The 14689-nt window shown below is 35.3% G+C and overlaps 1 protein-coding gene across 3 annotated transcripts; it reads left to right on the top strand.

The window, feature by feature from the left end:
- Nucleotides 1-11624: 11624 nt before the first annotated feature.
- On the top strand, nt 11625-13416 carry LOC120151490. Of its 3 annotated transcripts, XR_005518617.1 has the most exons (3): nt 11625-12292; nt 12631-12848; nt 12958-13039. XR_005518617.1 is itself a non-coding variant. In XM_039163923.1 (2 exons), the coding sequence occupies exons 1-2, from the start codon at nt 11752-11754 to the stop codon at nt 13044-13046; spliced, it is 630 nt and encodes a 209-aa protein (XP_039019854.1). In that variant the 5' UTR covers nt 11625-11751; the 3' UTR covers nt 13047-13416. The 3 variants fall into 3 exon arrangements, 2 of the variants coding, with proteins under 2 accessions (XP_039019854.1, XP_039019855.1); XM_039163923.1 differs by lacking the exon at nt 12631-12848 and having other exon boundaries at nt 12958-13416; XM_039163924.1 differs by lacking the exon at nt 12958-13039 and having other exon boundaries at nt 12631-12857.
- The last annotated feature ends 1273 nt before the right edge of the window (nt 13417-14689 follow it).

The raw sequence follows: 14689 nt of genomic DNA, 5'->3' as shown, positions 1-14689 counted from the left end.
AAGAACCGATTCAAATTTTAGCAAATGAAGTTAAGCAATTGAGGAACAAGACTATTCCTTTGGTCAAAGTGTTGTGGAGAAATCACAAAGTAGAAGAAGCAACGTGGGAGCGTGAAGAGGATATGCGACAACAATACCCTCATTTGTTCGTGCAATGAAAATTCGAGGACGAATTTTCTTAAGGGGGAGAGATTTGTAACATCCTCCATGCCGGGTTAGTGATTAATTTGCAAAGTTTCAACATTTGGTAATTTAAGTATAATGATGGAAGAGTTTAATGATCTATTTGGGTTATTGGGTGTAGGATTGAATCATAAAGAAGGAGAATTAAGAGGGCAAAAGAGTAATTGAGTAAAGGAAATAATTAAATATTCCTTAGGGTGAGATTATAAATCACGTGGGCATTTGAGATAAGCCTTCCAGACTTTTCTCTTCTTCTCTTCCTTCTCCAACCGCGTGAAGCTTGCAAGTAAAGGTGAGAATCTAAACCTTGGTAGTTTCTTTGATTTTTAAGATTGGAAATGAAAGTTTGGATGTTATATAAGCTAAAGGAAAGCTTATATGACATTAAAACTACAAGATAAGTGTTTTAGAGATAGATTTGGAAAATGAGTTTTTAGATGAAATTTTGATATGGATGAGTTTTTGATGTTTGAATAAGATTTTTGACTTGTCAATAAGCTAATTAAGAAGTATGAAGTAATAGAATTGAAATTAGAACAAGTTGGAATTGGAGTAAGATTCTTCAATTCTATATGGATGAGTAGTTTTCTTAGTTTTAGAGGTATTGAATGGATAATCATTAGTTTAAGTAAGTGTATGAGAGCTAAGAGTATTAAAGGGAGTGAAATATGTATGTTTGAGCTGAAATGAGATGATTTCCGGGCTCAAATTAGGATTTCTGGGTTAGGGGAATCGGTACCCATTCAAGGGGAACCGATACCCCCTCAACGAATATGATTTCCAGAATGCTAGAGGGGAATCGATACCCCCAGGGGGGAACCGATACCCCCTCATCGTATATGAAATTCCAGATTACTTGATGGGAATCGATACCCCCAGGGGGGGAACCGATTCCCCCATGAGAGAAAAAAAAGAAGAAAGAAAAGAAAGATAGACTAAGCTATAAATTTCTTAAATTAGTAAGCTATTAAAGCTTAATTTCAAGACATAGACATCTGATGATCATCTTAAAAATTATGTTTATGTAGATACCGAGCCTACTCGAGTTCGGGAACAATCTACAAGTAGGATCGATCGAGGAAAAAAACAAAGAAGTATAGGTGAGTGCATATGCATAGCATGAATATAGTATTATATTCAGTTCTAGACTTGTGATAAGTCTAGATTCCATATTTTGACATATGATCACATTCCATATTATGATACATGACATGAATTTATATTAAATGTATTACATGACATGAATTCATATGATATGTATTGCATGACATGAATATGCAGAAAAGTTATATGAGCTATGTGATAAAGGTATGTAAATGATATGACTATGTGATAAAGGTATGGAAATAATATGATTACGTGATATGAACTACGGGAAATGTATAAGCCCATGTTATGTAGATGAGAACTATAGGTATAGTTGGCATGCCAAGGGTAGAGGGTATACTCGGTTCTTTAGGACATATGTATATCCTTTGGAACCTGTGTGAAGTCTTGAAAGACACATACTTGATCCATAGTATATGTATATGATTCTTAAGGAATTCTATGTGGTCCTTATGGACATCATTATATGGCACTACGGTGCAATTCTACGGGCACTTCGGTGCAATTCTACGGGGCACTTCGGTGCATTTATACGAGCTGTGGTGACAGCATAGTGCACAACCTCACATTACTCAGATACCTTAGGTTCTCAATATGCTATCATGGGCCATTAAACTTATTAATACAGATTCATGAATGTTACAGTCATACGCTTACAGGTATGGATATGAATGATGTATACTACATGGATTAAGTACATGTTTGCATCTCATCTCATATGATCATGATATCTTCATTACATGTGCTTTATTATTATTGCCTCACTAAGTCGATGACTTAGCGTGTGAGTGTTTCACACGTAGGATCCGATGAATTAGACGAGACTGGTGAAGCAGCTTGACAGTATTACTCCTGCAATCATCAGATCAGAAGCAACTTAATCAGTAGGTCATTTTGTGATGTAAATAGCAGTTGGCATGTAATTAAAGGGTTAAGTTGTGTATGCTCTGAATATTTTGGTAAACTTATATTACAGTATGTATATTATTGTATTTTCTTAATACAAGTTCAAATATTTTACTATTATTTATTAAGAGTTGTGTTTTAAAGTCAATGTAGTATCTCTGACTCATATCCGGGTCGGGTATGGGTTGGGGGTGTTACAAAATGGGCATGTTTATCACCCAATATTAGTAGCAGATCTACAACAAAAAGTTGCAGCATCAAATAAAATATCGGTGATAAGCATTTCTCGCACCCAGGAATTGTTTCGTGTCATAGAATTGTCAAAACCTCTTCAAGGGATTGAATCTAACTCTTTCAGAGTTAATCTACGAGAGAGATGGTGTGACTGTGGGTTTTTTCAAGCTCTAAAAGATTCATGCTCCCAAGTCATATTAGCTTGCTCACATTCTCGTTAAGACTAAAAGCGTTATGTGGATCCCATATACCATCTTACAAAAGTATTTAAGGTATATGAATATGATTTCCCTCCCCCTATAAGTAATGAAAAAAGACCCAAATGAGGTTCATACTTGGCTTTCAATTATACCATATCCAGACTTATTAAGGGATCCAGGTCATCCAAAATTAACTCGAATTCATTGTGATATGAATATTTGAGAGACGTCAAAAGAACACAAAAGATGTAGGCATTGCAAAAACCTTGGCTATAATAGGAAAAATTGTTCATCTCTTTTATCATCACGTAATCGATGACCACTACTCATGTACTTCTATTTTCTAATGTTTCAAGTTATGTTATTTCATTTTCTTTAAGATCCAATTAATGTGATTTGAGCTTATTTATACCAGAAGATGTCCCTTAAGGTAAAAAGGTAAATATTACACATAATAAAAAAACTTAATATGAAGACAAAATAAATATGGCTAAAATACTAGATAAAAACATAATAAAGATTACAAATAAGAGGTAAAAATATAATTCATTTCATTTGATGGAAACCTAAAAACAATTAAATGAAAATATTACAATAAATGAAAAATATCATCAACATTATATATCGATGCCTCCTTGAATGTGTTCCACATGGTGGTGGTTCTCTACTTCGATGAGGGTTTCTTCTAGGAGGTTGCTCTTCCTCTTCACTCTAATCGTCTTCATCGTCATTGTCTTGATCGTCATCGTCTTGAACATCATCATCACCATATACATTTTCTCGATAACCCATGGACGACGATGCAGAACCTCTATAGAATAACGACCCTAGAGGAGTATGAGTAACCATCCCACCACTTGTTAAGAATTATGAAAACTGTGAAAAACCATAAATGGATGTCTGCGATCCATACTGTGAAGTAAATGTTGGATCCATAGGCATAATCGTATAATATCCACCAGGGGTGTCATAAAACCCTTTTGGCTGTGTACGTAGTCATGCGATGGAGCCACCTGAAATGATAGATATGGTATTTGAAACAGTTATGGTGCCATTTGAAAGTGGGGTGGTGGCATCTGAACTGGTGATCTAGGGATGTAAACATATGTCGATGGTTGTTATTGTGATGGTTCCGCTGGCATAGATGAGGACGACCCGGAAGCGTCTGCTCTTGATCCACGAGTGGGGGGACGATGGTATTGTGACGTTGGACTTTTCTCTCGACGACGATGAATTGCCCTTTCATGCTCCCTCTGAAAGTAAGAATGATTTCCCGTTTGTATTGAACCATTCAATATAGCCATTTAAAACCACGATATTAGTTTCCAATATATACTGTAACAACCCAATTTAGGGGCTAAATTTAAGAAATTATAAAGCGGTGAATTTAATTGGTATTTTTGGAAGGAATTGAGGATTAAATTGTAACATTTCAAAGTTGGCAGATCGTTTTAAGAAGTGCAGGAAGTTCAGTGACTAAACTCATGGTTTACCCATTTTTATTATGAGTTGAATTATAAATTCCCCATTCTCGTATGTTTTCTGGAAAATTTTCAGATTTTCCCTCTCCTATCAACCAACCTTCAACTCCGATCTACTCGCCGTCCGACCTCCGATCGACAAGCCGAAACCACCATCATGTTCGTTGTAAACCGAGGAACAAAACCCCTCAAACCTTTCGTCGTGAATCATCGCCGTTCGTCGTGGATTTCAGTCGGAAGTATCGTCGGTAATAACTCAGTTTTAGTTGGTTTTACATCGATTCACGACGATCGGGTCATCCGTTTACGACACCTCCCGCACCATCGTGTTCCTTGTGCCATTCCTAGTCCACCGGTGTCCTCCCTTTTCTCCGGCGGTGGCGGTGCGTGTGGAGGTGAAGCGGTCAAAGTTTTCAATTCGTTAAAATCGAGCTCTCCGCCGTTCAAAAAATTGAACCGAGCTTTGTAAGTATCTCGAAATCGCTTAAAATAATTTTTAGGAATTTTTCCAGGAATTTTTCGATATCAGGGCACTGTTCACGCGCCCCCACGCGACGCCACTGCGCGTGGGGAAGGAAAAATGACCGGTTTGACCGGTTTTGGTGCATAGTTGACCGGTTTGACCGGTCATAACTAGACCCGACCCGACCCGTTTACCCGACCCGTTGATCCGACCCGACCCGTTAACCGTTGACTCGTTGACCGTTGACCACTGTTGACCAAAACTTTGACTGACTTTGACCGGGCATTAAACGACATTTGACTTTAACCGAGTCTACCTATCCTGACATTTTTCGACGTTTCAAATCCAATTCCGCTGTCTGTTTTTCAAAATTCGAACCCGAAGGCCTCAAAATTGTCGATCAAACCCGTTGACTTTGATTTTGACCGAAAATTTCAAATTTCTGAAAAGTCATATTTTATACTTTCGACGTCTTAAATCCGAATCCGAAGTCCGTTTCGCCAAATTCGAACCCGGTAAGCTGTTTTTCACTAATTTATCACCTGATTCGATCCGTTTATCGTAATTAAGCTTCGTTTCTGATATAATTTATGTTGATATGTATCTGAGAAATTATTGGAAGTTGAATTGAAGATCAAAGGCATTCGAATGGGATTTTTATGATCGATCAGTATTACACAGAAATCGAGGTAATACTTTACTACCTCTTTATGCTTTATAGAACATATTGGTATTGGTAAATGCATGAATGGAAATGTTTGGTCTCGTATGTATAATTAATGAAGATCTACACTAGATACGAATACGGTAGAAAGTAGGTAACTGAATATGGCTCAGATTACTATTATAAGAAATTGGAGGACAGTTTGAATTAAATTACAAGTTCTTGAATTAAGTGATAAAAGAATCAACCATGGATATGTAGATTATAATTTATCTCATTAAAGGTACTTAGATGATAAATTATGAGAATATTTCGATTAGGTAAAATTACGAAATTACCCTTATGTTGGAAAATGACAAGAATTGTCCCTGGAAGTAGATTAATAAATCTGAAAAGAATTATTGATCTGCTAAAACTATTGATGTGCATAAGAAATGTTAGTTTTACTTGGAAATTATGGATAACCAATTTTTAACCCCAAGAAGGTTTATACTAGATACTAGAAGTCTTTTAAGGAATCATTTCAAGATCAAAGAATGTTTGAGGAAGCAATTAATCATAGGATCTCTATATTATATTATTTTTGTTAAGAGCTAATATCGAAATTATCTGGTTAAAAAATTACAAAAATGCCCTTGAGAGGTTAAATAGTCAGAGTTGACCCTGAAGGAGAAAACACTTTGAGGATTTGTACTTAACTCGATTAAGTACAAAGTTAATTATTAATATTCTGTCTTTGTAAAGAAAAATTCATAATATTGCGTTTGTAAAATCCGAGAAGGCACTTGACCCGAAAATATCCGAGTTATGAGTAAATACCTGAAGAACAATTTATCAGAGGGTGCTCTTTTATCAGAATTGTTCGAACGGACTGGAATAGATGATAAATTGGAATTAAATAATAAGACCGGATGGAGGAAAAATATTGAAATACCGTGGATCTGTAAAATAACCAAATTACCCCTGTAATGGAAATGACCCAAGAATATCACCAAGCTCAGGAATGATGGGATATCATTGAGCTCTATTATGATTGGAATAAAACTGAAAACCAAAATGACCAAAATACCCTTATGGCCTATATTAAGTAAATGTCTTGGATTAATTAAGGAATCCAAGTAAGCATAGTTATTGGACTACCTTTAAAGGTAATGGAAAATAATTTAAGTGCGTAGATCAACCCTAAAGCTATGCCAATTCCTGAATGGCATAGATATTACTGGAACATGTATTCGTCTTCTCAAGTTTGGCTCGATGATAAATTTTGGAAGTATTCAGCTCAGCTCTAGATCGTATTCAATACTAAGAATTGGACGTTTGTTCGACAAATCAACCACGGAGACCAAATTGAATGGAATGGAAGTACAACATGTATCTGAAATTCAGGAACGTTTGAATTACTCTGGAAAATCCTGAAGTAACTGGAATTGACATGACTGCTAAATGAACTAGGTAACCTCAATGACTGAGGATTTAATAAGTGATTTGGATAAGTCTGGAAACTCTGATGAGTTTACGTAGTGCACAATTACAATGGGTTATGAACAAATTAATCAAGTACGTCAGCATTCCATAATATTGTGGAAACGTGGAAATGAAATAAAGACATTGGAAGATTTATTCAACGATGATTCCGAAAATGGTCTACGGACAAGAATTTGTGGTATTAAAGAGTAAATACCTTAGAAGGAAAATGAATTGACCAGTCGACATAGATTGCTAAGGTTTTGAATCTTTGTTCTCAAGTTGTTCGATTATCCGATCAATTGACATAGATGTATAGGATTCTGAATACCCTTCTGATTACGTACAGCTTCTGAAAACTGTCCGAATAAGATAATATCCTAATAATTCACATTCTGAATAACTGATGATTCTGTCAGTTAATGAACTCTTCCAATAGTGATTCTAAATTCCAACATTCTATCGACATACTGAAGAACTGTGTTTCTCTGCCTGATACAGTACCTCTAAATAATACATGTAAACTCTGGTATGTTCCCTACTCACATGAATATTTTATCTGATTTTCGATTTGAATTCTGATATGATACTTGACATGGATTCTGATATGATATCTGACATGAATTCTGATCTGATACTTGACTTGGATTCTGATATGTTACTTGATCTAATTTCTGATATGATACTTGACCTGATTTATGTTTTGATTTTTGATATATCCGTTTACGGACGAAAAATGTTTTAATTGGGGGGTATTGTTGAAGGAAGAAGTTTCGCAGGTTCCTCGGCTTTGTGCTCAGGGCCTTATATGATGTGTTGGGTTGGGTGTATGGTTCTGGGGAACCTACACATTATGATGTGATGGGATGGGGGTATATATATATATGTTTTAAAAAGATCTGAAAAGTTACATGGTTTTTGGGAACACACTAGATAACATATTCTGATCTCCTGAACTCAGTCATCTGAAATATTTGTCTGAACTGAAAGCTCATTGTCCGTTACCATCTGAAATATCAGTAGGATCTCTGCTCAGCATAAAAATCTATAAATATTCAGAAATAATAAGGATATGTATGTTTATCTGTATCTGCACGTTCTTCAGCATCATCTGGTAGTTCTGTATTACTGAGCTTTTCGAAGCTCACTCTACTACTCACCTTTTCAGGTTAAAAGAATTGTACCAGTGCATCTATCGACTTCAGTAAGGGAGTTCTTCCGGCGTTGTTTCAGAGTATGGTACATGTGATTAGGGGGCATGTAATTGTATTTTGATTTATATACGAGTCTGAAAATCTAATTTATTTTTAAATAGCGACAAATGATTTTATAAGTTTACATGTTCTGATAAAAAGTTTTAAATTTTCCACTATTTTTACAGTGGGTCGCTCCGGTGGCCCAAATGTGATACCCCAGATCGGATCTGGTTACCCTTATCGGTCTGTGGGGGTTACATATACTCTCGATGGGGTAAGCGTTGATGTCGGTTCTCCCATATCACTAACCAATCTCTATGCTTCACCAACCAATTAACCTTTTTCTTGCCATGTCTATCGATATTATGCATATTGTTTAGATTTATTGGTGCTTCAGGAATATTGTGTGAAACTGATGCAGAGGGATCCAAGACAGATGATGTTGAGCTGTCAGATTGCACCTTGATGGCGCTGAGATACCATGAGTTGGCAGATCAGCGCAAAGGCGGGAATTGATTGTGATATGTTCCTCATTGGGGCCGTTTTAAGTGTGCTTCAGTCTTTTGGCCATAACTTTGGCTACGGGTGTCAGAATCGAGCATAAGACCCCAATACGAAAAGCTCTTTTCGACGCGCACGCTGTCCACATCGAGCTATGCTCTATGTGGACTTTTTTCGACCTCAAATTATGTCGTTTCCCCTCCGAATCACTAGATTTAGATATTTTTTACTATTTATGGTAATATTTCGATTATCAATTAGGAAGTCATTTTAAATCCGATTTCGGCCGAATTTTTCGCAGATTGCTTATTTTATTTTGAATTTCAATTTAGAGTGATTTTTGGGATTTTTCTATTTTTGGTAAAATTCCGATAAACAAGATTTTTGGCTATAACAATCCAGCTTGTGGACTGATTTTGGATAGTTTTTGATTTTATAATATTTTATTAAACTCTAGAGACTTTTTTTTCTCTGGTTTTTGGGCGAATTTTCTCTTGTGAATCATCTGTTGGAACTAGCCTACAGGATAATCGTTATTCTGTCTGGCGTCAGAAACCAAACTGATGAAGCACCCGGTCAGTCGGATGCCACTCAACAATAACATAACAAATAAGAGGTACAACCGCCAACCATACATTCAATTGCCCACTCAAGACAAGTGAGATGCAAGACCTCATTTCGTCATTCAAATATGGTAACCATTTGAACTAAAACAAAAATATATATTTCTTTTCAAAATTTAAATGAGATTCAAATTATATAAAGACAATTAAATGAAAAAAAATAAAATTAAAAAACATACCTCTACACCAGTTTTCTGGTCAATGGGTAATCGAATATCTTCTAATTCTTGTGGGATATTATGATGATCTTTTCTATTTGATGACCACCTATTTAATATAAAAATATATATATGGCATTCTATAATAATAAAAAATATTATTTAAAAATAAATTTAGCATTGAAATTACCTTGATAGTAATGGAAAGACAAATGGCTCATTCATGATAGGACACACAAAAAAAAGCATGTGATACCATGCCCATGATTGGATAAGTATGAGATAGCTGCCAATAGCAGTTTTACTATATTTTGTGGCCCGACACATTTCTCTAAACAAAAATATCAACATTGCAGAGCCCCAACTCAACATGTCGACTACTTGAAAATCGATAAGATGCCGCAACCACATATAATGGACCTGGTTCTGAGACTTGTCAAACATCAATATCTCTCCAATAATTTGTAATATGTATGCTCGGGCAAATGTTTTTTTTTCATCCTCAGAACAATTTTCGCGCAATTCTTTAAAATTTTTCTGCAACCATGCTAACGTTATTCAGCCACCGTTGAAAGTCATCGGGGTATCACCAAGATACTCTTTGCACAAATTCTCCCAATCATCATCCGCCACACCACAAATGGCAGTTCCATCTACAGGGAGCCCCAACTGCATTGAAACATCCTCCAGGGTAATACTCCACTCCCCACATGGCAGATGGAACATGTTTGTCTTTGGCCTCCACCTCTCAATTAGTGCAGAAATAAGGGTGGGTCCAAGTTTACAACCTCCTTTAATTTTTGCTAAGTAATCGAATCCATCCACATAAAAATACGGCCATATATGCCTAGGTGTATTCATCTTGTTGTTACGAATAAAAACTTCTAATATTAGATTAGTTTCCTAATAAATAAATTCTAATCGTTAAAATTTGAACTAATATTTCATAAATGATTTAAATAAATTATAACAATTTAAATAACATATAATCGATATCTGAATATTCGAAAATTTAAAAAAGAATGTAGTTTTGTATTATGATTATAACGGCAAAATGACTTGAAATATAATCGACATCCAATAGCAACATCCCGTATTTCATTTCTTTTAACCGCATATAATAAATATAAATTAAATAAGTTTACTATTAAATAATAAAATAATATATTATGTAATAAAATAATAATAAATTTATTAAATAAAAAATAACATTATTCATTATTGCCTAAAACTTAATAGATGGCAAAACTTATAGACGAGAATAATATATAATTTTGGGTTGGTTTGTATGAGGCAAAAGGTGGTTTGTATAGTGGATGAGAGGCCGGGAAACGATTGGTAGGAATGGTTGGGCAAGAACGACCGAGAAAATCTGGACATGATGGGGAGGCACGTCACGTCGGGCACGTCTTTGTAGGGTGAAGGGGGGAGGCGCTCCACGTAGGACACACCTTTCACGGTGACATGGAATGAGCGCCACGTCAGATGTGCCTTACATGCGTTTTCCCAGTTAGACATTGTTTCAGTCATAGTTTGGATATTTTTCATCTACAAGTGTTAGATAGATAATATTTTAATATTAATGTGATTTTTTTCTAGTAAAAACGCCCTTATTTATAAATGTATGTATTTTCTGTATATTTGTAATTGTTACCCTTAGGGGGTGTTTTGATGGGGGAATGTGGGATTCCCATGGAAATGAAATTCACATTCTCCCGTTTGGTTAGTCCGGGAATCCCATTCCCGGTAATGTAAGATTACCAATAGTGAATTTTTTGGGGTATATTATCGGGAATATCATTACCTCCATTTCTTTAGGTATTGTTGGATTACCGACGTTTTAGACTAAAATGCCCTTAATTTTTTTTCTTTCAAAAATATATTTCTTCTGTCATTGAATAATAAAAATTCTACGAAGGTTAAATTACAAATTTATCCTTAAACTATTTTAGATTTACAAAAAAAATCTATAATTAAAATTTTATATAAATTTCAGTAGTTAAAATAAAATTTTACCCTTTCATTAAACCTTTTTATATTTTCACTTTTGTAAAAAATTATATAAATTTTATGAATTTAAATTTATTTAAAGAAAATATATAAATATTTTCCAATTTGTTAAAAAAACACAAATATATAATAAAGATAATTTGGTCAAATATACATTTCAATAATCTTTTATTCCTTTAACCAAACACGACTTACATTCATTCTAAGTCAATTAAACATAAAATACAACATTTTTAATAATCATATTCTCTAATAATCTTACATTCTCATTAATAATCATATATTCCGTAAACCAATTCATCGTTAGTCTCTTACAGGTTACATAGGTTTGCTGAAAGCATTCCAAAACTGTGACGCCATCTACTAAGCACGTATATTACACGGCCCAATGATATGATGCAATAATGCTAAAATTAAATCCAATTGATGTAATTGCGCTTGGTATTTCCCGTTAACCTGCTCCCTCAAATCTGAGAGTATCCACTTTTTCATCAGCTCATCTCAGAGTCTAGGACATAGGAGACTACCAAAAACTCTCCAAGAAAACAATCCCAAATAGACATGGAGCAGGAGCAGGAGCAGGAGCAGGGACAAGAAGCGCCGCCGTCCACTTCTCCCACTTCGACACCACCTCTTCTTCCCCCGCCTGCGTCATCGTCGTCATACACGTTGTTCTTAACGATTATGAGCAAAAGGAGAACATGGGTATTTCTGTTTGTGCTGGTTTACGCCATACTTTTAGCTTCTTCGTGGAATTCCCTGAAATCGATACTTTCTTGGTACAAACACCAATCCCGATACGCTTCTCCTTCTTCGGTTTGGCCTGCCCTCTATGCCTCCGTTCTCCTCGGTGCCGTTTTCGGGGTGCTTTCCATGGTTGCGGCGCTGACTGTGGTGGTGCCGGCCACTCTGGTCACCTGGATAACTATCGTAGTCTTGCTCGCTTTCTTTGGGAAACCAAAGCGGACTTTGGTGCTGGAAGGGAGGAAAATCACTAGAGAAATCGCTGGCTTCGTGTTCAAGATTTTGTTGAAGGAAGGGAACCTTGTGGCTGCTGTTTGTGCTGTTTTGGGTTACTTCGCACTCTTCAGGAAGAACTCCGGTGAGTGATTTGAGGCCTTATTTTAGCTGGAGATCTGGTTTTTCTATGTGCTTATTCGAAGAAAATGTAGATTTTTCATTTTAGTTTTTTGATAATTCGAATTAAATTAGGCATAACCAAAAGCAAAGGCAAGCCTTTTATTAGAGGGCTATGTAACAGTTATTACCCCTGTTTTTGTTGGTTCTCTGTATAAAAGTACTCACGAGCTGTTATTTTCACTCACTTCAAAATTTATCTGTATAGTAAATATTTTCCAGTGTAATGCATAATTTAGTTTTTGGTAACACTAGTGAAATTAACTGTGTTCTTGGAATGATTTCCCATTGCTTTACTAAAAGCCATGTCAGGGCGTGGAAATGAGAGTTTGGTCCCCCTTCAAATTCAGCATTGCCATTTATCTAGTGCTTGGACATTACCATCTTAGAGATTCTGTGTTTTGCGTGACAGAGAGTTACCCCTACCCTTATTGACAGAAACTGAATTAGCCCGATAAACATTCGAATACGAGTATATACGGGAAGATCCTTAGACTATACGAAAAAATCCATAGACAAAGGTAAGCATGCTTGTGTCGAGTATATATCCTGTAGTACCATGTCTATTTCCACTCGTCGAGGTTCATGTTGTTAAAGATGACTGAGAGCTGTTCCTCTGAATCATCGCAGGGCAGTACGGTGTACCAAATAACTTTGCGGTTGCGGCTTCCAAACGTGAACGACATCGACAAGAATCACGATGCAATTGCCGCAGTTAGCAGAGCAATACGGTGTACCAAAGATCTTTGCGTGCTGGCAAGCCAAGTATCCGTTCATGAATGCCATGGACATAGGAGCAAAGAATCCCAGCATTGATGTTGGAGCAACACATCACTACCCTCGTGTTGCAGATGGCAAACAGATCGAACTTCCTTAGCATGATTGCAGCTCTTTTTGCAATGGCATTCTCCTTATAACTCTCATATTTGGTATTGGGTTTTATAAAGGGTGTTGATCGAGAGCATTGTGGTCAAGTCTTAGGGGATAGCCATGTGAATGGCTGCACAATAGATGAACCAGATAATTGGCTAAAATTATATGAACCAATCTATATTGTTCTTTCAAATTGAAAGTCATCAGCTTTTTTTTTCTGGTAATATGGTCATAATTTTGCCAAGGTTACCAATGGATGCCCGACATCTTCCTAGGACTCACCGCTCACGTCGTCGGTTGTTCAGAATATATCTTCACTCACTAAAAAATTAAAGAAAATTAAAAATAGGTCGTATCAACGTAAAATTGTATATCCCTCTTGATCTCACTAAGCAATGAATGTTATGATTTAAATTTTGTTGTACCTAAGACCGTGAGAGTTGTACTTTCATTTTAAATTAATATTTTTAAAAAAAAAGGTAATTTAATATCGACATTAATGGGTGATGGGCATTAAGCGTCCAGATCATTGCAGGATCATATATTATTGCCAAATGATATAAATCAAGATTCCTTCAGATTTCTTGTGCATCTGATGTACAAGGTAAAACTATTATTACTCATGTAGTTGCATTATTATTACTAACTCAATTTAAGAAAACGACGTCGCGGGATTAATTGTATTCTATTATTGCTCCACATAGAATTATGACCGATTCAATCACTCTGGTAAAATAATTTTTTATCAAATCATTGGTCGATTTTGAATTTGTATTTCATCTTTAAATAATTTTTACTTATTGTCTCTTATTAGAAAAATAAATAAATTATATATTAGTGATCAAATTTTAAATTTTACATTAATTATAGCTCTAAACGTAGTCTTTAAATTTTGAGTTTTGTATTAATTTTGGTTCTAAATTTTAGAATGTTTTGATATTAAATTTTACATTAATTACAGCATTATAGCAGTGGCCATTACAAAAGGGAGGAAGCATAAAAACCTGGAATCTACCAATGAATTAAAAAAAATTAAGATTAAATTCATGACTTCCTAAAAGAAAAGAAAAAAAAGGGGTTTTGTTTTTGGTGCTAGCCTCAATTGACAAAAAGCAAAATTTGTTCACATCTCCGAAGAAATTCCCAGCAACAATGACCCATTAAACCAAGCCTCCTTGCGATGTGATCAATAAATGAAATTGGGGTTACAGGTTTCCATTGAAGTGTAGAGAGTATCAAAATCTGAAATAATCGGATCCGGACGATATGAAGACGATGGATTTGTGAACTATAGTTTTTTTTTTACTTACTATTTTATGTATACTGTAGAACTAAGTTTTTGATATAACAATTAAGATAAAATATTTTTGGACTTGAATTTAATTTATTCATAATTTTTCAAAGATTTCAAAAATAATTCAAAGTCCATTTTAAATTGGAATTGAGCAAAAACTGATTTTTGTACAAGTAATACCGATATTGTTCTTTG

This window comes from Hibiscus syriacus, unplaced genomic scaffold (assembly GCF_006381635.1).
Source record: "Hibiscus syriacus cultivar Baekdansim isolate YM2019G1 unplaced genomic scaffold, ASM638163v2 tig00111059_pilon, whole genome shotgun sequence".
In the NCBI taxonomy this organism is placed as follows: domain Eukaryota; kingdom Viridiplantae; phylum Streptophyta; class Magnoliopsida; order Malvales; family Malvaceae; genus Hibiscus; species Hibiscus syriacus.
The sequence above is the reverse complement of the archived record's forward strand: the minus strand, read 5'-3'. Positions and strand labels throughout refer to the sequence as shown.

Excerpts from the sequence above, each read along its gene's own strand:
- LOC120151490 (XM_039163923.1), top strand. The coding sequence starts at position 11,752 with ATGGAGCAGGAGCAGGAGCAGGAGCAGGGACAAGAAGCGCCGCCGTCC. Across the intron at positions 12,293-12,957 it reads ACTCTTCAGGAAGAACTCCG|GGCAGTACGGTGTACCAAAT; the intron begins GTGAGTGATTTG and ends GAATCATCGCAG.